The sequence below is a fragment of the Schistocerca nitens genome, chromosome 10 (assembly GCF_023898315.1).
Source record: "Schistocerca nitens isolate TAMUIC-IGC-003100 chromosome 10, iqSchNite1.1, whole genome shotgun sequence".
Classification (NCBI taxonomy): Eukaryota; Metazoa; Arthropoda; class Insecta; order Orthoptera; family Acrididae; genus Schistocerca; species Schistocerca nitens.
Genome location: NC_064623.1, coordinates 51997301 through 52023903, shown reverse-complemented (window position 1 = coordinate 52023903; position 26603 = coordinate 51997301). Strand labels below are relative to the sequence as shown.

At 43.0% G+C, this 26603-nt stretch overlaps 1 protein-coding gene across 1 annotated transcript in view; it reads right to left on the bottom strand.

Moving 5' to 3' along the window:
- Positions 1–2288: 2288 nt before the first annotated feature.
- The window catches only part of LOC126210346 (zinc finger FYVE domain-containing protein 1-like), a 104412-nt gene continuing 80097 nt past the window's right edge, over positions 2289–26603 (bottom strand). Inside the window, exons 11-12 of the mRNA XM_049939561.1 lie at positions 15256–15496; positions 2289–5138 (exon numbers count right to left, since the gene is read on the bottom strand). Of these exons, the coding sequence (XP_049795518.1) occupies positions 15273–15496 (224 nt within the window). The 3' untranslated portion in view covers positions 2289–5138; positions 15256–15272. The remainder of the gene's footprint in view (positions 5139–15255; positions 15497–26603) is intronic.

Genomic DNA, 26603 nt, shown 5'->3' with positions numbered 1-26603 from the left:
AAATAGATCTGAGGAAAACTTGATAAGTCGAAACTGTTGGTGATTCCCTTTGTGTGATCTTAGGCTGAAATATATAATTTAAAAAAACTACTTATCTGCCTGTTACTGCATGTATTTGTGTACCACTTCTTTTTGTGGCCACAAGATGTACCCATTGGCACAATGCAATCTCAGTTTGGAATGTGAGAAACAAGCCATAGAGAGCATTTGCCTTTTGAAAAGATGATGGGTTCTACTTGTTTTCTGTATTTCAACTATATGAGGTAAGGTCAAGTTGCTGGGGATAGTCTTTGTTGGACCAGAAGTTGTTGATCATGTACAAGTCCTCAAGTTGCATTAGTTTTGTTTTCTGGGTACAGGCAGAAGACAAGAAAGATGATGAATATAACAAAAGCTGACAAAGATTCATACTTACATTTTAGACAACAGTGAATATCTAACATCAAGCCAGAGATGATTTGGCAACATGGATGTGATTCATACTTCTAAAAAAAATGAAAATTAGATACTAGAACCCACCAGGTTCTCCAACAGAGAAATAGTAAAAACACAATTCACAAAGAGCAAAGTAGCTAATGGAGAAATAGGTAAGTCTTTGTTGAGAAAATCAATTTATTACTATTATGACCAAACAGGTGGACATGGTATTAACTTCACAAAATGAACCTATAGGTTGAGCAATATATCCACATGGAAATAATTATCAGTAGCCATGTAACGTAACTACACAAAGCCTTAAAAATTATACATACAATAATGCAAGATAAAAAGGGGAACACGATACCCCAAAAAATTAAAATATGTAGACCTTGTGCTAAAATAGAGTAACTAATATGCTCACCTGAAGCTTCTGCAAACCTATGCTATATATGCTAACTTAATATTTCCTTTCCACAAATCAATATGAAGTATGTAGCAGAGTTGATGTAAGTAGTATGTGCTGATGATGGTAGCACACTGAAATGCTGTTAGCACTGTAGCGGCAGGCTTCATTTAACTTGTGTGTTTGTATTCATTTTGGGAGGTGGGGTAGGGGATGTGAAGAAAACATGAAGGCTTTCAGTTTTAACAAAGTAATGGCACAGTTCATGATACAAGAAAAAGTTGACTTTCAATTGATGTTCCTCAAGGCCATTATTCAGTAAAATGGAAAATTTTAAAATGTTGTTCAAGGACTTAATTCCCAAAACCTAACTGTAATGGAACAGTTATTTATTACATTATCTACTGAGGTAATGGCATTTGAAAGCTCAGGAAAAGAAGTGTGCGGTGATATGGCATTTATTAATATTTGCAATGTTATTTTTTGTTCAAGAGATGCAGAAACATGCTAAACTTTAAATGTTAAGTACCTGTTAAATGCTTGTTGGCGTCCCTGCACCCACCAAGTGCTGGGAAGGAACACTTTGCTTGTTTCTCAGGCTGTCAATAACTTCCATAAGAGCTCTTTACACCGTGTTGCTCACTTGCTTGTACACTGATTATAATTCTTCTTTTGGATTAATTTGTTAAATTTAAATTTATCCATGTTCAGATGTTAATGACTGCTCTATCATACATTCCAGCCCAAGACAACCTGCTACACATTTTTCCCACCTCTACATTTTCTGATGATGAAAAGTTCTTGACAGTCTGGGAGTTAATTTATTGCACGTTTCTGATTATTTTTGATGAGTTTTCACTTTAAACACTGACTGTGTACTTCCCTGTAGAAGCTATCAGATGCCATTACATGTAAAAGAGCAGTATAAGGTGTTTTAAATATTATAGTAGCTTCAATACCATGGTAGAGAAAGTGTTACAGGTAGCAACAGGAAATGCAGGATAAATATTATGATGGCCCACAATGTGTGGGACATCCTGTGCACAGTGCACAGCTCTTGAGGATTTGAGAACAACTGATGTCACTACAAAATTATTCCATTATGATGGTGAACTGTTAATCACCACAATAATTAATATCCTGAAGCAATTTCTGATGACATGCAACACTTTTACTGTTTCTCCACTATGAGAAAGGAATGTATTGATACAAAATTGTATGCTCCGTTGTGATAAATGTGTGGCCCTTGGGAAAACCAATTGCAACAAACATTTGACTTTTCAACAGTGGAAAACACTAAATTGTATATGTTTCAATAAGAGAATGCCTGATACAAAACCAAGAAAATATTAAGCGAGCTGAATGAATGCGCAGAGCAAAAGTATCATCACATTTTAAGGAACTTAAGAAAATGCTTAAAGTAATCTATTAAAACGGCAATTCACACACTATGAAGGACTAGGCATTATGGAATGGTTCCACGTATCTTCAACACAGTGTCTTTACACAAACAACTACATAGCAAGCAAGCTAGCTCTTTCTTCTCTTCACAATTACTTTGGTTTGTGAGTACATCTCATTAGTACATAGATTACACCTTTCATTCATTGACAGAATTTTCAAGTAACTGAAATTTTTCTGTATTACAAATGAAAGACATATACTGGACAAAGTAAAATTGCCACACCCTACTCGGCAAGAGCTTACAATTCTGATCACCTCCACAATACAAACAACAATCCAGAGCTATCAGCAATCAACTCTCAAATCCTTACTTTGACGAAGTAATCACACTTCTTCAAGAATCACACACAGAAAAATTTAAAGACAAGTGAAGGTTCCTTCACCTTTTAAAATCTTATGCATCTCTTAAACAATTTTCTTTGAAACATGCAGAAATGTCTGTTCATATCAAATAATGATTCCAACAATGAAACAGTCATATATAGAACTCCTCATTGTTTTAAAAAAACAGTAGGTCCATTTACTATGTAGACACTACTAACCTAGCACTTGTTGCAAATAATGTATCTACACCTACAGCCTTCATGACCACACACGGGGTTCACAAGGCTTCCCTTCAAGAGAAGTTACGAAGATTGTATATTCTTCATCATTTGTTAATGCTACTTATAAAAATATGTTGATAAATTCTTCAGAAGAGAAACCAGCAAAAAGAGGTACTCATCATTTAATTTCATCTCCAGACACAAAAGACTGCACCACACGATACACACAAATGCACCCAGTAGTACCACTGTTCTAACAATCTCGTTTTATTTATAAAATGGCAGATAATTTGTTGTTTTGTATCAGGGCATAGAATCTAATTGGACCCCTCTGTTCCACAATGATGTCTTTATACAGGATCAGTTAAGAAGAATGAAACAATTATCCCAACTGAGTAAGTACAACAGAAGATTGCACAGAGTACCACTCTAAACAAAACCTCTGGAAGCTTTATCTGTAATTTGAATGCTACTGACATGACAGGAGTGCTTCTGACATTAACATTATGATCATGTGAGAGAGAAATTAACACATTATCTGTAGTAAGCATAATGTGTACTGGAACTGGCAAAAATGGATTTGGTTGCATTTGTACAACCCCAACTGCATGTTTTATAATTACAGCTCTATGCCATGACATTAATGATGGTTCTTTAACATTGTGAAGAGACATGACCTATGCATAAACAAAAGAGCAATGCACTGCTTTATCTAAGCAATATATCAGGGAAGTCTACACAAAAAATCTGCAGAACTGATGCATAACGCATGTTATAATTTGCGGCTCCTCTGCAAACTTGTGTGGTATCCTTTTTGATAAGCAAATGAATTTTAAGCTGTGTCAGTCAAAGTTATTACATAGCCTTACACAAAATGATAACACAGTGACAAGGAGGATGAGAGTTTTCCAGATAATTTTGTTTCTTTGGTGAATATACAATTCAGATGAAAGGGAAAGTAAATCACCATGATATGAGATATGGAGAACCTAGAGATCTGCCAAAATTCAATATGCTGTGCAATGTCAAAGAATGGTATATGGCCCATTTATTTTTATGGAATGTAACAGAACTGCTGGAACATCTTAAAATGTTACAACACTGGCTAATCCTACAGTTTGATGAGGACTGGACACAGTACATTCTTCACCTCATCAACGTCAGCACGAATTGTGATATTAAAACACCTACTTCATCATTGCATTGATAAGAAGATAGATGGCCTTCCATTTCACAGGTGCACCAGAGGTGATCCCCCTTGTATGATTTCTGAAATTAAAAATCTCATGCTTACTGGTTTTGAATCTACATACAGTAAAGAGTTGTGCTTGGCAAGAATTTTGATAACATTTAGCGATATGCATTTCTCGTACTGAATGACTGTAACATCAGTTAAGATTCCAGAGATCTTGTATGAATTTCTGTGTTTGGTCTTCTACCATACCTTCCTTGAATTATGTGAACTTGTTTCTTTCTTTTTGCCCTGCCCAATACTCTGATAGTACAACAGTCGAGTGTCATGGATGGCACCTAATTCTTACAAAGTGAGCAAAAACATATGCCAGTGTCCACCAGAAGGTGCAACCCACACAAAATTACAAGCAAGGAAGAAGTATGTGGGAATTTTTCAGACATGCCTGAGACTATTCGGCACTGAATTCTAAGAAACACGAGCTGGCCTCGTTTAGGGTGCTTACTGAAACAGCACAAGAAGAGGGAAACTGAACTTGTGCAATAAATGGAAGACAAATGAATACGAAATACATTTGCATAAGATAGTTTTGTAAATATGCCACTGATATACTCTTGTTCCTTTCATTATATCAATTTACTTTCATATATTCATGTTTTATCCTTCAATATATAAAAATAGAGATAAATTTCTATTTCCACTATGGCTAAAATCTTGTGATGTTATATAGGTAACAGTTCAACAATGTTAACTTCTTAGCATTGTCTGCTATAGGTTTAGAGTCTAACACTTCTTTCTCTTTTAACAGCACAAACAGAAGTAAACTCTGGTTATACATCTCTTCTTTAGGAGTAGTACTACTTTTACGGGACAATATAAACTGGCAACTACATAGTATGCCCTCGATTATTTGTGAACATCATGTAGTTGATTTTTTTTTTTGTACTTTTATAATATACTGTAGCTTTACTCTAGCTTTCACAAAGAAAGCTGCATTGGAAACAATTCTGATGGAGTACACAACCTCAGGTTATAACAGATAATTGTGGAGAAAGCATGCAACTGTCGGTCCCATGTATAGTGTAGCAGCATTGTTGACGTAAATGGCAAAGTGCTGAAAAGATAAAAGAACAGCATTTAATAATGTTCCCTACAAATATTCTGCTTGATAATTGCTAAGGAACCACTCCATATTGTGTTATAGCCTTTGTTAACATAGGTAGTACCAGGCAGTACATTTGTGTTCCTCCTTCACGACGTGCATGGTTAAAATTTTCTGCACAGAATGTCTTCTGAGAACATCCCACAGATGCTATAGAGGGTTTGGGCCTGGCTATATGTTCACTCCATGTTATCACGTTTTATTGTTCAGGCTATATGGCCAGTTCTGTTGAGATGATTGTTGCCATTCATAAAAATTAATGGTACACTCTACCAGAAAAATATAAAACATTCCCTGTACAACAGTTCACCTTTCCCAACTCTTCTGTGGAGATGTGTGGTTATGTTTTTCAATTAGTCGAAACACCCAACCAGATTGTGGTGACTCCACATCTACCCTAACTGTTGTGCTTCAGTGTCTCTTAAATTGGTAACATTTGTTTTGTTTTGCTTTGCTTTGCGGCTCAAAAAACATCTGGGGTCATACGCGCCCAAGTCAAAACTCTAGAACACGAACACACAGAGAAGTCAGTCCCAGTGGACAGAATAGGAGATAGCTAAAAACAGGCACACGCAAAAAGGGCTTAAAAAAATATACAGAAACGGAGGTCCAAAACTAAAAATTACATGGCCTTCGCCATATTGCTACAGTGGATAAAAAGTAAAACGCGGTCGACAGTCGGCTAAAAAGGCAGTGCCCAATACGCAGCCAAGTTAAAATAATCTTCTCTCGGCGGGAGGGCCGACAGTAGGTCGTCCAAGGTGCTGGGATCAACTTAATAAGCCAAAGCTTATTCCCGTGAAGGGAGGACCACTGGCGATGCCAAATGGACACCACCTCCCGACAGATGGCAACGAAGAGATCATTGGAGGGAATATAGGTACTCACGGCCTGAGGAACGAGGACTGCAGCCTTGGCAGCAGCATCAGCAGCCTCTTTTCCTGGCAGACCGACATGACCACGGACCCACAGAAATATGACACTGGCTCCATGAAGAGTGAGCAAGTGACAGTTTTCCTGGACCCGCTGCACTAAGGGATGAGGAGTGTAAAGCACACATAGACTTTGGAGGGCACTGAGTGAGTCTGAGCAGAGGACACAATTGGAGAGGCTGTGATGCCGGATGTACTCCGTGGCCTGATACAAGGTGAAGAGCTCGGCTGTAAATACTGAGGAGTGTGCCACAAAGACACAGGAGACAATGTCGAAGGCACACCCGACCCCGTGATCAGTACGAGAGCCGTTAGTGTAGACAAAGGTACTATCGCGAAGGCCATGAAACTGGAGGTGATATACCTAGGCTGGAGTAGTGTCCTTGGGAAGCAAATGAAGGCCAAGGTTAACACAGGCCACTTCACGAAGCCAAGGTGGTGAAGGGTTCACACCCACTGGGAAAGTTCAAGGTAGTGTGAAGTTAGGCCACTGTAGCAGGTGGCGAAAGCGGACTCCAGGAGGTAACAGAGAAGAGGGATGAGCCCCATACTGACGACCAAAGGAATCATCACAGGAGGAAGCATAGGGGGGTGGCCATGCATGGCAGACAAATGGCATGCATATCTGCTGTGGAGAAAGTCACTGCGGTAGGACAGTGGTAGTTCAGCAGCTTCAGCATACAGACTCTCAACCGAGCTGGTGTAAAAGGCGCCCGTGGCCGAACTGATGCCATGATGGTGGATAGTGTTGAGACGGCGGGAAGAGGGATGGGCTTGCAGATGCATAAACAAAGCACCCATAGTCTAGTTTCGAATGGACAAGGGACCGGTACAAATGGAGGAGGGTGGTTCGATCAGTACCCCAGGAAGTTCCATTGAGGACACGTAGGAGATTGAGCAATCTCCTACAGCGGGCTGTCAGGTAAGACACAGGAGAAGTCCAAGAGTTTCCTATCGAGCATGAGCCCCAGAAATTTTGTAGTTTCAACTAATGGAATGGCAACAGGCTCAAGATGTAGAGATGGTGGGAGAAACCAAGTGCACCGCCAGAAATTCGTACAGATGGTTTTGTCAGGGTAAAGCAGAAGCCATTGTCGATGCTCCAGGAGTGAAGACGATCAAGACAGTGCTGAAGCTGCCGCTCAGTGAGTGAGACAGGTCCATGAAGAACTGCAATAGATGGCACAGTCTTCTACAAAAAGAGAGCTGGAGATGCCCACCAGGAGACAGGCCATTATAGGGTTAACAGTGATAGCAAAGAGGACGACACTTAGGATGGAACACTGAGGCACACCATTTTCCTGGATAAAGGTGTCCAACAAGGCAGAACCCACAAGCACCTTGAAAACTCAGTCTTGTAAAAATGCCTGAAGAAAACAGGGCAGGCGCCCTCTGCAGCAGGTGGCGTAGGCCTTCTCCAAATCGAGTAACATGGCCACAGTCTGGGATTTCCTCAGAAAACCATTCATGACATGGGTGGACAAAGTAACGAGATGGTCAACTGCACAGTCACATGCTCAAAATCCACACTGTGCATTTGATAGTAAATGGCGAGACTCGAGCCACCACACCAGCCAGGCATGAATCATATGTTCCATCACCTTGCAGACATAGCTGGTAAAAGAGATGGGGCAGTAGGTAGAAGGAAGGTTTTTGTCCTTACCGGGCCTAGGTATGGGTATGATGGTGGCTTCAGGCCAGTGTCCAGGACATGTGCCCTCAGCCAGATGTGGTTGTACGTGTTAAGCAGAAAGTGCTTGCCCTCAAGAGAAAGGTGCTGCACCATTTAACTGTGGATGGCGTTTGCCCCTGGGGTGGAGGATCGGGATGAACTGAGAGCATGTCTGAACTCCAGCATAGTAAAGGTGGCACTGTATTACTCATGCTTCTGAGAAGAGAAGGGTATCTCTCGAGCCTCCTCCACTCACTTCCGATGGATGAAAGCAGGGCGATAGTGGGAAGAGCTCAAAACTCCTGCAAAATGGCGGCCCAAGGTGTTGGAGATAGCAATAGGGTCCACGACGACATTGTTAGCTACTGTCAGGCCGGAAATTGGGGAATGGATCTTGGTTCGAGAGAGCCAAAGCTGGGCAGTGCAAAAGGATAGGGCCAAATGGGAATAGGTGGGCAAGGAGTCAGAAAGGAAATTGGGTGCTCCAGTGTTAAGGCAGAAGAGGTTAAGTTGGTTAAGAAGGTCAGCCAAGAGGGCACCTCTTTGACAGGTCCTGGGAGAATCCCAAATGGAATGATGTGCATTAAAGTCATCGAGTAGCAAAATCAGGGGAGGTAGCTGCCCAATAAGTTGAAGGAAGTCTGCCCTGGTGACAGTGAATGATGGAGGGACATAGATAGTACAGAGAGAAAAAGTCCAGTGGGGAAGGAGTAGGCAAACTGTCACAGCTTGAAGACTGGTAGTCAGCGAAATGGGCTGACTATGAATGTCATCCCATATGAGCAACACGACGCCCCCATGAGAGGGAATGCCCACCTCAGGGGGAAGATCAAAACGAATCGGTAAGAAATGTGAAAGTTCGAAGCGGTCGTGAGGGCGCAATTTCGTTTCCTGAAGGCATAGTACAAGGGGACGCTGCTACACTAAAAGCAGCCGTAAATCCTCTTTGTGGGACTGAAGGCCACAAACGTTCCATTGGAAGAGAGTCATGATGATGAGACAGGGTGTCACCTTGGCGGCTGCCGGGTGACAGCTGGGGAAGAGGAGCTGCTACAGGGCACAGAAGTAGGAGGATCGTGCTCCATGGGTCCACATAAGCATCAGCTTGTTTGTTCGGTTGGTCTGGGGAGTCCAATGCTAAAAAACAGTTGTTGGTGCACACCAGTGACACCAAGGCTGGCCAGGCTAAGGTATCACGTGCCGACACCATCGAAGAGGATCTTCGAGGTGGCGAAGGAGAAGACCGTTTGCAATTTCGAGGACTTCTTCGAGCCTTCCTGGGTAGATGAAGGTGGTTTCGCCACTTGAGGCAAGAGCTTGATGGCTTGTTGCACAGCTTGATGGGGGAGGGGGGATGGTGATGCTACATTGACACTGGGCGATTTCACGACCTCAGAGATGTATTGGAGGTTGCACATCTGCATAGCCACGTCCGTCATGGAGCAAGGGGTAACAAGAACAGAATTATAGGTGAAACTACCTGGCAGATTAAAAATGTGTGCCGGACCGAGACTCAAACTCGGGACTCTTGCCTTTCGCGGGCAAGTGCTCTACCATCTGAGCTACCCAAGCACGACTCACGCCCCATCCTCACAGCTTTACTTCTGCCAGTACCTCGTCTCCTACCTTCCAAACTTTACAGAAGCTCTCCTGCGAACCTTGCAGAACTAGCACTCCTGAAAGAAAGGATATTGCGGAGACATGGCTTAGCCACAGCCTGGGGGTGTTTCCAGAATGAGATTTTCACTCTGCACTGCGCGCTGATATGAAACTTCCCGGCAGATTAAAACTGTGTGCCAGACTCAGACTCGAACTCAGAAATTGGAAGGTAGGAGGCGAGGTACTGGCAGAAGTGAAGCTGTGAGAATGGGGCGTGAGTCGTGCTTGGGTAGCTCAGATGGTAGAGCACTTGCCCACAAAAGGCAAAGGTCCCGAGTTCGAGTCTCGGTCTGGCACACAGTTTTAATCTGCCAGGAAGTTTCATATCAGCGCACACTCCGCTGCAGTGTGAAAATCTCATTCTGAGAACTATAGGTACCAGATGGGAGAACACAGGGTCTGCAACTAGCCAGTAACTTACGAGCAACTGGATAAGGCACCTTTTCCTTTACCCAGATCTCTTTAACAGCCCGCTCAAGATACACTGGACACTACTGAGAGGAGGCGGCATGGCCACCATTGCAGTTGATACAGCGGGAAGGAGGAGGTGGACAATCGCCCTTGTGCGTATCCCTACCACAGGTGACACATTTCGCTGGGTGTCGACAAGACGTAGTGTGGTTAGAACGATGACACTGGTAGCAGTGCATCGGGTTCAGAATGTATGGCTGGTCCATAATAATGTCATTGTCTGCTTTGAGTGTGGACGGAAGCACCACTCTATCGAAGGTGAGAAAGACAGCTCGGGTGGGCTCTAAGGAGGATTCTACCTTTTTTCATTACACGATGAACGGCAATGACACCCTGATCAGAGGTAAGATTGTATTTCGGTCTCTATTAGGCCATCGAGCAGCCTGGTGTAAATTACACCACGGGAAGAATTCAAAGTTCTTTGGGCCTCGACACGAACAGGGTAACTGTGGAGAAGCAAGGCAGCAAGCAGTTGTTGTGCTTGAGAATCTGAAGTGGCCATTTCGTAAATGAGAGCAGGATATCACGAGGCCAGAAATTGCATCTACATCAGTCTGAATAATAAACGGATTTACCGTGGTGAAGGACTGACCGTCTTAAGTACGTGAGACCATGAGGAACCGTGGTGCAGCAGGAAGGACTTCGAATCATTAGCCTTTTTGTATTTACGTTTTGTTGAAGTTGAGTGGGAAGATGATTGACTCATTGCGAGGAAATCCCACCATGATTGCCAGTGTCTCTGGTGGCTGCTCCTTCCAACAGGGGGGCCCTCTTCACAAGGGAGTGCAGCCGCCTTAGGTGATTGTTCACACCCGCCTTAGGTGACTGTTCACACTCTCACCTGACGGAGGGACCAATTGGCAATTTGGGAAGGTTACAGCTTGGCAATCACCTCTCCCTGGTCCTGGCCTGCACCAGGGGGTACGTGCGAACCCTACCTGTCGACCCGTGGCTGGGAATTATGCATTACCCAGTCACCTGTTACGTGTCAGGCGCGTGTGTCGGCCTTCAGGAGCATGCAGGGGGGAAGAAGATGCTGAAGCGGAGGAACGAGAGAAGAAGGGAAACAAAGAAAGGAAAAGGGAGCGAAAAAGAAATGCGAGACCATTTGTACATCAGCGACAGAATACAGAACATTCTCATGAATATCCCGGACATATTCCCCAAGGGAGTGGAAAAAATTAGCAAGAGGATAGACATGCAACACGGAAGGGAAAAAATGCTGCAAAGGCTGGGGCCGTGTGGTAGCCAAGAATGAACCCGCCAAAGAGTGGCGAGCCCCCGGGGCGGGGGATTGGGAACATGTTCCTCATTTTCTCCACACCCAGCAGTGACAACAATTCCATGTTATACTGAACCAGAATTCTTCTGGGAATGTTGCAGATGCCCACAACTGTGAGCCTTCTTGACTAGGGAATGACAGTGAGCTTTTTTAAATTCTTCAATGAACATCAAAAATCACAAGGTAGTTACATACTACGATTTCAGTTGTCCACTGCAGTCATCTTCATCATCAAATCTAAGCGAAAAAAATCTTCTGAATGCTGCCTGTGTGTATGAATGGTGTGTGTTCCTCTTTTGCTGATGAAAGCTGTGGCTGAAAGCTTTGTGTAAGTGTCTTTTTAATTGTGCCTGTCTGCAACTTAACATTTTATATTATTGTTATTCCATCCTGGATTTTCCATTCTTTTTATGCTCAGAAGATATTTTTATTTTATTTTTACATGAGAAGACAGCTGCAACAGAAAGCTGAAATCAGCCACAGCGTGTAACTAACTTGGTCATTTAACAAACAATGAAAAAATACCTTTGCAATCCTGTATCACCCATTTTTGATGATTATGTCACATTTTAAAAAATGACTGTGTTTCAATCGGTGGAATGCACCATACGGGTCTCCGACTATGGATCTCAACAGAGTATATTGTGAAATGTGGTGACACCAATTCATCTCAAGCTGACCAACTGTCACCCAAGTGACACCATGTAGTGATACTCCAACAGCAGTACTCACCATACTCTTAAGTACAACACTACCAATGACTTCCTTCACCCCTGACAGTGTCTTGGGGTTAAAAATTCAACACATCAAGTTTGTCTTTTCAGTTGGACTTTGTACTGCTATTATGTGTATCATTGAGATAGATTGCTTCACAGTACTAATAACTTCAAGGAAATATGTGGCTGCAACATAACGATGCATATGAAAATTTCATTGTCCTGTAGCAATTGTCAAGCAGTGATATTAACAAATGAACAAGAAATAAAGGTAGTAAACTGGTTAGTTTATTGGCAGCAACATGTCAATGATATCTCATTAAGGTGTGGAAAACTTTTGTTGGTTGCAGTCACAAACTAGAAGAAACAATCAGTGATTCACCCCACAGTGGGAACTACTTTCCAGGCACATGTGCAGTTTTATTAAAAAATAAATCATTCTTACTTAATTGGTAACTGGATTTATAGGTTTAAATATCATAAAAAAGTGATGAAATGGCAAAATTTTAAACTACTAAACAGAAAGAGCTGGTAGTTTTATTGGGCCATTATTCCATACGCACACAATTTCACTTTATTATCTAGTTATTTTGAGACCCTGTAATCACTGACATGGTATATCTAATTTCATGATGAACCAGTTGCCTGTCATTTTCATATCATGGAGGGCATTATCTTTCCTTTAGTTGGCTGTCATTACTTGACAAGTCACGTATATCATACAGTCAACCATTTAAAAATGATCAATATGCACAATAACTCAGAAAAACAAAAATCCAGTCCAAATTAATAAGGCACTGTATACAAATGTGTTAATTGTCTGCACATTTTGTGAAATTTACTTAACAGTAAGCAATGCAGTTCTGTAAAAACACACACACACACACACACACACACACACACACACACACACAGACAGATGTTTTTAGAATATTCTTGAGCAGCTGATACATTTGTATACATATGCAGATGTGAATGAGCTTTACATGCATTTTCCAAGTTATCTGTACACAATGATTACTTGAAAATGGCACAGGGGCTGAGTGTGTTAGACATGACTTGTTATTTAACAATTGGAGCCTGGCAAAGGGAAAAAAAATTGACATCACTTAACTTTACACCTCAGATCAAAGAAGCTAATAAATTTTTTTAAAACAATTCGCTGTTATGATAGGGTCCAAAAATGGTTGACCCCTCAACCTAGTCCACAAACAAATCTTTCAACCCACTTCATGATCCATTACCACACTAAAGTGAGAGATTTTCTTCACTGAGAGTTCCACTACCTCCCAATGTGCCCTGAGAGAACATCATTTTCAAAATGGTAGGTGCTGTAAGTTGTGCTCAAGGCTTCCCAGTTCTGCTCCCTTCGTCTCATCTACACCAAATGATTTTCCTGTTTTGTGTGTTCACATACAGTCTACACTGAAGCTTCCTCAACAGATTAAAAGTTGATGTTGGATTGGGACTCTAAGCCTGAATGCTGCTGTGATGTCATTACAATTGCAGAATGCTGTTACCAGCTGAGCTACACAGGAACAACACATGAGCTACCCTCACAGAAAAATTCTGCCTAGTACCTCATTCTTTCTTTCCAAACATCATGGAAGCTCTCTTGCAGACTATGCTGGACTGAAGGATATTGCAGGGAAATGGCTTAGCCACAGCCAAGGGATTAGTTCCAGAAAAAGAAATCTACAGCAGGGTGTAGCTTTGCCATTTCCCCACAATATCCTTTCTTGACTGGAATATACTGTTTCAAGCTCTGAGGTATCAGGGATAAAATATAGGGACTGAAAGATTATTTACAACTTTAACAGAAACCACAGTGCAGCTGTACAAGTTGAGGGGCATGGAAGGTTGACAGCCAGTGGGTGTGTTGGACCTTCCATCGAGCTACGGACCCCCTTGAAGATGTCTCCCGCAGTCGGAGACGAAACGTTGGGAATCGACACAGAATTCGTCAACCGACCACGGCATAACAGCCCGGATAATTATAATGGACATGATATTTCCTGCTGTGAAAGTCTACATTTTAGTATAATGAGCATATTTGTTGTCACCATTTGCCTTTTTTGTATGAAGCAGTGTGTGCCGTTTGGTATCAATATGTGTAACTACTTACAGCTAAGTTGTGTGGTTTGAGAGTGAGCGAATGAGCCCAAAACCACTGCAGCAATAAATTGCACATTCACACAACTGAGGCAGACTAAATAAAAAATTATCAATTTTTCCTCAGCTAACATAACTGCAGCAATGTTTCAAAATTGCACCTGCTGCCAATTGCGAAAACAACTATGGATGCAATTTTCCTTATTCTTGGGTTCTCAAAAGTGTGTGCAAGGTGAGTTCTGCGATGTTTATGGTGGAACACAAACCTCACTGAAAAAAAATCTTGTACTGAATTGTTGCAACATTTTGAGGTTGAAGGGGAGGGGTTCTTCTCCTGGGCTGTGACAGGTGTGATGCCAAGAAGCAGTACCATTACTCTGGAGACATACACGAGCACATTAACCACACAGTTTGATTCGACAACATAATGCTCCGCTTCACATAGGTCTGAGGACTTCTGAACATGTCATTGTTACCCTGTCCACCCTATGGCTCTGTACCTAACTACCTCAGACTTCCACTTGTTCGGTCCATTGAAGGGCAGCTTTTGTGGAAGGTATTTTGAGGATGATGAGGACGTGATACACACAGTGAAAAAATTATCAGAACGAGGACTGGTGTCGATAGGGCACGTAGATCCTTGTTTCTAACTGGAGGGAGGCCACAGTACTGATTACAAGGAAAATTAGGGTGTGTAGATAAAATATCGTTCTTTCAAGTCTGTAAGCTTCGCACTGCACAATGAATAAATGTTGAAGGGACAAAAAGTAAGGCATTATCTTCTGGGTGACTGTCACAAATCCCCTCTACTTCATCCATCGGCAGTTACTTCACTGACCAAATAAGAAAACACTTACTACCTTCAGTGCCTCACTTTCTAATCTAGCTCCCTCAGCATTTCTTGATTTACATTGGATAAATTCGATTAGCGTTGTTTAACTTTTGTTGATGTTCACCTCATAACCTCTTTTCAAGGCGCTATCCTTTCTGCTCAACACCTCTCCTAAATCCTTTACTGTCTCTGACGCAAATATGATGCCACTGGAAAACTTTAAAAGCTTTTATTTCTTCTTCCTGGACTTTAATCCTCTCTCCACCTGAAATTTAACTCCGATGTGCACTTTCTTTGCGAAACTGGTATGTTATTTCATTATTACCGGCGATGAAAAAGACACTCGCTACAGCGAGAACAGAAAATGAGAACAAGAAAACATGTTAAAATTACCTGATGTCAGAGTCCTGCTAGGCCTTCTTAATGCACGAGTCACAAACGCGGACAGGCGTGTCCCAACCTCGGATGGGCACAGGCCGTCGGCTCTGCGAGCAGTCCCGGCAGACAGCACGACCGCAATCGCGGCAGTGGTGCAGCGACAGACGTGGACCGAACGCGGCACCGCAGCAGTTGCAACCCGTCGCCTCTCCATCCGGCTGCCAGTAGCTCGGCCGGGCACTCTCTTTTATCAAGTCTGCCAAAACAAGTCATCGTAGTCATCGGCCCAATAGCTGTCTTAGATGACATGTATGAAAGTATATCTAACACTGCTTACAGAGCAGTTTTAATGAGGTGATGCCAATTCAGTCTGTCTCCTATTTCCAATAGCTGAATGCTGAGAGAAGGAATTTTGAGCAGTCAACCCCTGTGATCCCCAAGTAGCATCACTACCTCAAACTGGATATAAAGTGGTCCGTGTTTCACTTAACACTTTTGTGTCTGATGGAACATATATGCTATAGTAATACATAGTTTTGAACTTTGAGATGTAGCATGTCCCAAATCATCTAATACCGCACTCTAGTAAAAAAAACTATAAAAACAGTGAAAAATACTACGGATATATACAAAGCTGTGAGCAAGCAAGTGGGGTGGGTACGTAGGTGGCACAGTACACCAAATTAAATCATCACCTTTGCGATTCCAAGAATGTCCAAAATGAGTAATCGTGTTTCCTTAGAGATTATAGACCGTATTCAATTGGATAGATAAAAGAAAAATCTCCTCACCAAGCGGCAGCAGAACACACACATAAAAGACTTTTATGACTGGCAAGCTATCTGAGCCAGCAGCTCCTTCAGGCAGAAGGGTTGAAGGGGAAAGAAGAAGGGTGAAGGAAAAGGACTGGAGAGGTCTAGAAAAAGTAGTACATTTTGGGAAAGTCATCCAGAACCGCAGGTCAGGGGGGGGACTTACCTTACGGCATGAGAAGGAAAGGTCCTTTTCCTTCACCCTTCTTCCTTCCCCTTTAACCCTTCTGCCTGAAGAAGGAGCTGCTGGCTCCAAAAGCTTGTAGAGCACAACAGTCTTATGTGTGTGTTCTGCTGCTGCTTGGTGAGTAGATTTTTTAGTATGGGATTTTCCATGGTTTTCTTTGTCATGAGAATAAATATTTTTAATACTGATTTGTTATTTTGTTTGTGTATTTAGCATTCTGATAAAGTGCTTTATTTTTGGGGTCATAGGTCTCCTGAATGGTTTATTGTGGCCCACCACAAATTCCTCTCCTGTAACAACCCTTCCCCCTCAGAGTAGCATACATGCACCCTATGTTCTCAGTTATGTGCTGGATGTATTCCAGTCTCTGTCTTCCCACATATTTTTTACCCTCTACAGCTCCCTCTAATACCATGAAGGTTATTCCTTGAAGCTTTAACATATGTCCCATCATCTTGTCCCCCCCCCCCCCGGTCAGTATTTTCCATATGTTCCTCTTATCGATTCAGTGGAGATCATCATCATCATCATGTTTTATCAATCCATCCAATTTTCAACATCCTGGTATAGCATCACATCTCAAACCCTTCGTGATTCTCTTCTCTACAAACAAAACAGGTTGATTTTCATAAATGGTCATATTCAATTTTTTTTGATGGTATGTGCAGTCACTGTCTCTGTATCTTGATTGATGCAAGAACAAATACAACCTCTGGGAGGTGCAATAACATACAGTTAAGCTCCTATGGGCTCAACACCGATTTTAATGGTTGCTTGCTTTCATGCACATGCCAGCGCTTGTGTCATAAATATGCTATCTACAGATGTGGTCGGTGGTGAACTCCCACTCAGAGAAAGACAAGAAGCGTACTAAATTTTACAGTCTTGTGTTGGAAGAATGTTGAACAGTAATTCACACATAGGGAATGTTGTCCAAGATTGAAAAAATTGTGAAAGTTGAAGCTCTATTCAAATCTCATGGCATAATTTAATTACATGATTCAGTAATACCTTTTGACAGATGACTGAATAAACAAATAGTGGCACGGCCATCCATTGTGCTTAATGAACATCGTCCAGCAAATCATTAAACAACAATTGTGATGAAACAATCCATATGCGATAAGGGGAAGGGTACAGAATGACAATCTGTGAACTATAAACTGTGAGCAGATATAACTTTTAGAAATAACAGGTCGGGTGATATCATTAACAATGAATGCTAACAGTGAAGATACTATGACGAGTGTAGGAGATATCAGTATGTAAGACAATTCAGCTGTAAATGTTGACTCTGAAAACAGTTCAGGAATTCCGTTAACTTCAGAAAACCTGTACCAAACTCAACAACGAAAACAGCCATATCTACAGTTAGGCAGAAATCGGCAACTATTGATCTTAAGTCAGTTGTTTGGGTATATGAAACAAATAAACAATAATATGAACTAAAATCTGGGTATAAACTATTCAACAAAGAACCACTGAATTACCTCACAGCCTGAAATGAGAATGAAATAAAAATAATAAAAGGCTCGAAAGGTTAGAAAATCGACTCAAAGAATAGTTATATTAGAACAAATAAGCCCTCGGTCACAAATATTAAGTCAAAATTGACCAGGTTTCGACGCTACTATGAGCGTCGTCTTCAGAATTAAACTAACTGTTCTAAAACATAATAGGTATATAAGACATTAATAAACTAAAGTGTGTACTGACTGGACAGAGATGCAGTACTTACAAGTCACATTCTAAAAAAAATCTAAGCTGGAAAGGCGACATCACGAAAAGTTGCAAATAAGATAAGATGGCGAGCCGCTAAGGCCTGCCCTTAGCCTATTATGTTTTAGAACAGTTGGTTTAATTCTGAAGACGATGCTCATAGTAGCGTCGAAACCTGGTCAATTTTGACTTAATATTTGTGACCGAGGGCTTATTTGTTCTAATATAATTCTGACACGGTCACTGAACCTTAGCAGCTATGTTCAAAGTTTTCAAAGAAGAGTGCTCTTAAATTTCAGAAGCAGTTTAGGGATTCACTGAAATAATTTACACAAACATTCAGATTTACATATCAAAGTTCTTGCTGAATAGAAAGAAATTAAATCCAGCCTTGCTTAAATTACAAATGAGCAATGGAAAGATTGAAAGAATTCATAGTGTTCACTAAATCAAGTAGTAATAAAAATAAATTGCAAAGCGAGGAGATTGTGTACACGAAAGATAAGTGATCAAGAAATCAGCAGGTGCTTGTGAAGCTCGTACATGGTGTACACGAATAATGCACAGACTTGCAAACAGAGACTGACAAAGTACAACAGGCCGTTACTGCTAGGAACGTGCGCGGTCTTCAATCATACAAATGTCTGCTACAAGCAAAAATCTGTAACATCGTTCAAAGGAAGTATTGTGGTTGTGTTGTCAGGCTCCAGCCACTTTGCTTTAGACCATTAATAATCACCCTCCTACTTGCCGATGATAGGCTGTTTCATCACTATTATTATTTTATGATTGACTTAGTATTAAGAAAACAGTCTTAATCGCGTTTTTTATTTATTTAGTGCCGACTCGTTTCAGCCCATCGCAGGGGCCATCTTCAGGGTGAACATATGGTCGACTGCTGGTGGCGTCACTTCTACTAAGGTGTGGCAGGAGACCTTGGTAGATGTGACGCCACCAGCAGTCGACCTTATGTTCACCCTGAAGATGGCCCCTGCGATGGGCTGAAACCAGTCGGCACTAAATACACTCCTGGAAATGGAAAAAAGAACACCTTGACACCGGTGTGTCAGACCCACCATACTTGCTCCGGACACTGCGAGAGGGCTGTACAAGCAATGATCACACGCACGGCACAGCGGACACACCAGGACCCGCGGTGTTGGCCGTCGAATGGCGCTAGCTGCGCAGCATTTGTGCACCGCCGCCGTCAGTGTCAGCCAGTTTGCCGTGGCATACGGAGCTCCATCGCAGTCTTTAACACTGGTAGCATGCCGCGACAGCGTGGACGTGAACCGTATGTGCAGTTGACGGACTTTGAGCGAGGGCGTATAGTGGGCATGCGGGAGGCCGGGTGGACGTACCGCCGAATTGCTCAACACGTGGGGCGTGAGGTCTCCACAGTACATCGATGTTGTCGCCAGTGGTCGGCGGAAGGTGCACGTGCCCGTCGACCTGGGACCGGACCGCAGCGACGCACGCATGCACGCCAAGACCGTAGGATCCTACGCAGTGCCGTAGGGGACCGCACTGCCACTTCCCAGCAAATTAGGGACACTGTTGCTCCTGGGGTATCGGCGAGGACCATTCGCAACCGTCTCCATGAAGCTGGGCTACGGTCCCGCACACCGTTAGGCCATCTTCCGCTCACGCCCCAACATCGTGCAGCCCGCCTCCAGTGGTGTCGCGACAGGCATGAATGGAGGGACGAATGGAGACGTGTCGTCTTCAGCGATGAGAGTCGCTTCTGCCTTGGTGCCAATGATGGTCGTATGCGTGTTTGGCGCCGTGCAGGTGAGCGCCACAATCAGGACTGCATACGACCGAGGCACACAGGGCCAACACCCGGCATCATGGTGTGGGGAGCGATCTCCTACACTGGCCGTACACCACTGGTGATCGTCGAGGGGACACTGAATAGTGCACGGTACATCCAAACCGTCATCGAACCCATCGTTCTACCATTCCTAGACCGGCAAGGGAACTTGCTGTTCCAACAGGACAATGCACGTCCGCATGTATCCCGTGCCACCCAACGTGCTCTAGAAGGTGTAAGTCAACTACCCTGGCCAGCAAGATCTCCGGATCTGTCCCCCATTGAGCATGTTTGGGACTGGATGAAGCGTCGTCTCACGCGGTCTGCACGTCCAGCACGAACGCTGGTCCAACTGAGGCGCCAGGTGGAAATGGCATGGCAAGCCGTTCCACAGGACTACATCCAGCATCTCTACGATCGTCTCCATGGGAGAATAGCAGCCTGCATTGCTGCGAAAGGTGGATATACACTGTACTAGTGCCGACATTGTGCATGCTCTGTTGCCTGTGTCTATGTGCCTGTGGTTCTGTCAGTGTGATCATGTGATGTATCTGACCCCAGGAATGTGTCAATAAAGTTTCCCCTTCCTGGGACAATGAATTCACGGTGTTCTTATTTCAATTTCCAGGAGTGTAAATAAAAAACGCGATTAAGACTGTTTTCTTAATACTAAGTTACTTTATACTAATTGCTGTTACTCCATAACTGTGTTGTCCAAACATTTTATGATTGGATGGATGAAGTTCATCAATCACAATGGCTTGCGAGTCCACCATTCTTTTATTCTATCCATTTTCAAAAAGGTATTATTGTATCATAATACCACAAGATTCAAATAAAACTTCAACTTTCACGAATACTTCAATGTTGGGTGTCATTTCCACCTTGAGAATTACTGTTCAATATTCTTCCAACACGTGACTGTAAAATTCAGTACGCTACATGGTTCCTCTGGCTGGAGGTTTGTGACTGACCACATTTGAAGATTCCACATTAATGACTGCTTCAGTGACACAAATTTGAAAACAAACCACCATAAAACTCATTGTTGTGCTCAGAAATGCTTAACTGTGTGTTATTGCATCTCCCGTATAATGTATTTGTCATTTTACTGACTGAGATGCAGCAATGATGACATCACAATGAAAGTGTAGTTTTTTGAAATGATATATGAAGGGGTTTTGATACCTGGAGAAATATCAGTTTTAGTTCTGGGGAAATGTATTAATATGTGAGGCAACATTGTCCCAACAAGTTATCACCAACTTTGATTCCATACGAAACTGAAGACGGCTATTCATATCTGAAAGCTCAACATGCTCGAATAATAAAAAACCAATGGGATTGTGACTGACTGCTGAATTCCTATCCTTCCAACAAGTTATGTTAGAACCCTTATTTATCCTATTTGTAGATTTGGTAAAAGTTTTTGACAAAGTTGACTGGTGTACACTGTTTGAAATTCTGAAGTTATCAGGGTAAAATATTAGGAGCAAAAGGCTATATGCAACTTGTACAGAAACCAAACTGCAGTTACAAGAACTGGATACAGAAGTGATGCAGAAACTGAGAAGGGAATGAGACATGTTGTCCAATCCATACGTAGAAAAAGCAACAAAGGATTAGTGTCTTACAAAGAGATTATAAGACAAATATTATTGAGTATAGTAGAATTGAGTTATGTGATACTACGGTTTCAGGGAGAGCATAAGGGAACAATTGACAGGAATGGGGGAAAGAAATACAGTAGAAGAAGAATGAGTAACTTTGAGGGATAAAATAGTGAAGGCAGCAGAGGATCAAATACGTAAAAAAACGAGGGCTAGTAGAAACCCTTGGGTAACAGAAGAAATATTGAATTTAATTGATGAAAGGAGAAAATATAAAAATGCAGTAAATGAAGCAGGCAGAAAGGAATACAAACGTCTCAAAAATGAGATCGACAGGAAGTGCAAAATGGCTAAGCAGGGATGGCTAGAGGACAAATGTAAGGATGTAGAGGCTTATCTCACTAGGGGTAAGATAGATACTGCCTACAGGAAAATTAAAGAGACCTTTGGAGATAAGAGAACCACTTGTATGAACATCAAGAGCTCAGATGGCAACCCAGTTCTAAGCAAAGAAGGGAAAGCAGAAACGTGGAAGGAGTATATAGAGGGACTATACAAGGGCGATGTACTTGAGGACAATATTATGGAACTGGAGGAGAATGTAGGTGAAGATGAAATGGGAGATACGATACTGCATGAAGAGTTTGACAGAGCACTGAAAGACCTAAGTCGAAACAAGGCCCCGGGAGTAGACAACATTCCATTAGAACTACTGATGGCCTTGGGAGAACCAGTCATGACAAAACTCTACCATCTGGTGAGCAAGATGTATGAAACAGGCGAAATACCCACAGACTTCAAAAAGAATATAATAATTCCAATCCCAAAGAAAGTAGGTGTTGACAGATGTGAAAATTACCGAACTATCAGTTTAATAAGTCACAGCTGCAAAATACTAACGCGAATTCTTTACAGACGAATGGAAAGACTGGTAGAAGCCGACCTCGGGGAAGATCAGTTTGGATTCCGTAGAAATGTTGGAACACGTGAGGCAATACTAACCTTACGACTTATCTTAGAAGAAAGATTAAGAAAAGACAAACCTACGTTTCTAGCATTTGTAGACTTAGAGAAAGCTTTTGACAATGTTAACTGGAATACTCTCTTTCAAATTCTGAAGGTGGCAGGGGTAAAATACAGGGAGCGAAAGGCTATTTACAATTTGTACAGAAACCAGATGGCAGTTATAAGAGGGGCATGAAAGGGAAGCAGTGGTTGGGAAAGGAGTGAGACAGGGTTGTAGCCTCTCCCCGATGTTATTCAATCTGTATATTGAGCAAGCAGTAAAGGAAACAAAAGAAAAATTCGGAGTAGGTATTAAAATTCATGGAGAAGAAGTAAAAACTTTGAGGTTCGCCGATGACATTGTAATTCTGTCAGAGACAGCAAAGGACTTGGAAGAGCAGTTGAACGGAATGGACAGTGTCTTGAAAGGAGGGTATAAGATGAACATCAACAAAAGCAAAACGAGGATAATGGAATGTAGTCAAATTAAATCGGGTGATGCTGAGGGAATTAGATTAGGAAATGAGACACTTAAAGTAGTAAAGGAGTTTTGCTGTTTAGGGAGTAAAATAACTGATGATGGTCGAAGTAGAGAGGATATAAAATGTAGACTGGCAATGGCAAGGAAATCGTTTCTGAAGAAGAGAAATTTGTTAACATCGAGTATAGATTTAAGTGTCAGGAAGTCGTTTCTGAAAGTATTTGTATGGAGTGTAGCCATGTATGGAAGTGAAACATGGACGATAACTAGTTTGGACAAGAAGAGAATAGAAGCTTTCGAAATGTGGTGCTACAGAAGAATGCTGAAGATAAGGTGGGTAGATCACAAAACTAATGAAGAGGTATTGAATAGGATTGGGGAGAAGAGAAGTTTGTGGCACAACTTGACTAGAAGAAGGGATCAGTTGGTAGGACATGTTTTGAGGCATCAAGGAATCACAAATTTAGCATTGGAGGGCAGCGTGGAGGGTAAAAATCGTAGAGGGAGACCAAGAGATCAATACACTAAGCAGATTCAGAAGGATGTAGGTTGCAGTAAGTACTGGGAGATGAAGAAGCTTGCACAGGATAGAGTAGCATGGAGAGCTGCATCAAACCAGTCTCAGGACTGAAGACCTTAACAACAACACGATACTACGGTAATAAGACCAGGAAATGATACAGTAAAAGTAGTAGAAGATCTGTGATATTTTGGCAGCAAAAACACTGATGATGGCCAATGTACACAGGATATAAAATGCAGACCAGCAACAACCAGAAAGCTTTCCTGTAAGAATTTGTTTGGAGTGTCACCTAATACAGTAGTGAAATGTCGATGACAACAGTAGAGATGTGAAGACAACAGAAGTTCTCAAAATATGGTGCTACACAAGAATGTTCAAGATTAGAGTGTTAGGCTGGGTAATCAATGAAGCGCCTGGTCCGTGACTTAGGAAACAGTAAAAAACCGAAATTGAAAACCAGCAGCAATGGGAACAAAAGTCATAAAATTGGAGAAACTAAAAGCAGAAGGAAGGCTTAAAAATCCACTACAGAAAGGGGTTGGTTGTCCCCAAAAAAAGCTTCAAATGACTGACGTCATTTCGCTGGCACTAATAAATTCGAGAACGCGATCGGCTGAGCGCGTGTCATCTGCTAAAATCGACGATATATCAGGCGATAGCTGTAGACGGGCGTGTAACGGATTAAAAGAGGGGCACTCAATTAAAAGGTGTCTTACCGTCCACAGCTGAGAGCAGTGGGGACAGAGTGGGGGAGGATCGCCGCTTAAAAGATGTCGATGGCTAAAAAGACAGTGCCCTATCCGGAGTCTAGATAAAATTACCTCCTCCCGACAACGCGTTCGGGAGGAAGAGGTCCAAGCACAAGGAAGAGCTTTCACGTCCCGCAATTTATTATGGGGAAGTGTCGACCAATGCGCCTGCCATAAATGAACAACACGACGACATAAAACGCTCCGTAGATCGGCGAAGGGAATCGATTGGATAGCTGGCCGAAGAAGAGAGACTGCAGCCTTGGCTGCAATATCGGCCGCCTCATTTCCACAGATACCAACGTGTCCCGGCAGCCAGAGGAATGCCACCGAGACGCCCCCCAGGTGGAGCAAGCGCAGACAGTCCTGAATCCGGTGGACCAGAGGGTGCACAGGGTAAAGAGCTTGGAGACTGAGGAGAGAGCTGAGAGAATCTGAGCAGATTACGTACTGTATCCGCTGATGGCGGCGGATGTAGTGGACAGCCTGGAGAACAGCGTAAAGCTCCGCAGTATAAACCGAACACTGGCCTGGAAGCCGAAATTGATTTGGTGTGTCGCCAACAATATAGGCACTCCCTACACATAACGATGTTTTCGAGCCGTCGGTGTAAATAAATGTGGCGTCCGTCATTTGTGCACATAGAGCAGCAAATGCCCGACGATAAACAAGTGAAGGGGTACCATCCTTGGGAAATCGACAAAGGTCACGGAGCAGGCAGATCCGGGGACGGAGCCAAGGTGGTGCTGTACCCCAACTTGTCAAGAAGGTTTTAGGAAAGCGGAAGGAAAGAGAATGGAGCAGTTGATGGAAGCGGACTCCCGGTGGTAGTAGAGAGGAGGGGCGGCCTGCATACCCTACATCAAAGGAGGCGTCGAAAAAAATGTCATAGGCTGGATTAGCAGGCATGGAAGACAGATGGCTAGCATAACGACTCAGAAGGACTGCTCGCCGATTGGACAGCGGAGGTTCAGCAGTCTCAGCATAAAGGCTTTCCACAGGGCTGGTGTAAAAAGCTCCAGACACTAAACGTAATCCACGGTGGTGGATAGAGTCGAGACGCCGAAGAATAGACGGCCGAGCAGAGGAGTAGACTATGCTTCCATAGTCCAATTTCGAGCACACTAAGACGCGATAGAGGCGGAGAAGGACCACTCGGTCCGCTCACCAAGAGGTACCATTCGGGACACGGAGGGTGTTGAGGGATCGCAGACAGCGAGCCGAAAGATAGGAAACGTGGGAGGACCAGCACAGTTTTCTGTCAAACATAAGACCCAAGAATTTAGTGACCTCTGAAAATGGAAGGTTGACAGGTCCTAGATGTAAGGAGGGTGGAAGAAACTCCTCACGTCGCCAAAAATTAACACAAACGGTCTTACTGGGAGAAAAACGGAAGCCGGTTTCGATGCTCCAAGAGTGGAGGCGATCGAGACATCCTTGAAGACGCCGTTCAAGAAGGCTGGTCCGTTGAGAGCTGTAGTAGATCGCAAAATCGTCCACAAAGAGGGAGCCCGAGACATCAGGAAGGAGACAATCCATAATTGGATTTATGGCAATGGCAAACAGTACCACACTCAGCACGGAGCCCTGGGGTACCCCGTTTTCTTGGGAGAAAGTACGGGAGAGAGTAGTGTTCACCCGCACCCTAAATGTGCGCTCTGCCATAAATTCGCGAAGGAAAAGGGGCAGCCGGCCTCGAAAGCCCCAAGAGAACAGTGTGTGGAGGATGCCTGTCCTCCAACAGGTATCATATGCTCTCTCCAGATCAAAAAATATTGCTACCGTTTGGCGTAGCCGAAGAAAATTGTTCATGATATAAGTGGAGAGAGCAACAAGATGGTCAACAGCAGAACGATGCTTTCGGAATCCGCATTGGGCATGTGTTAAAAGACTGCGGAATTCCAGCCACCAAGCTAAACGGTAATTCACCATACGCTCCAAAACCTTACAGACACTACTCGTGAGAGAAATGGGGCGATAGCTAGAGGGGAGATGTTTGTCCTTTCCAGGTTTCGGAATGGGAACGACGATAGCTTCCCGCCATCGTCTGGGAAAAGTACTGTCGGTCCAAATTCGATTATAAAGGCGAAGGAGGTAACGCAGACTATGGGTTGATAAATGCAGCAACATTTGGACGTGGATACCATCCGGTCCTGGGGCGGAGGAGCGAGAAGAAGAGAGTGCATGTTGGAGTTCCCGCATGGAGAAAAGAGTATTGTAGCTTTCGCGATTTTGAGAGGAGAAAGCAAGAGGTCGCACTTCCGCTGCACGTTTCTTCGGGAGAAACGCTGGCAGGTAATTTGAAGAGCTCGAAATCTCAGCAAAGTGCTGACCCAACGAGTTAGAAATTGCGACAGGGTCCACTAATGTGTCATGCGCGACAGTGAGCCCAGAGACCGGGGAGAAACTAGGCGCGCCTGAGAACCGTCGAAGCCAACTCCAAACTTCCGAGGAGGGAGTGAAG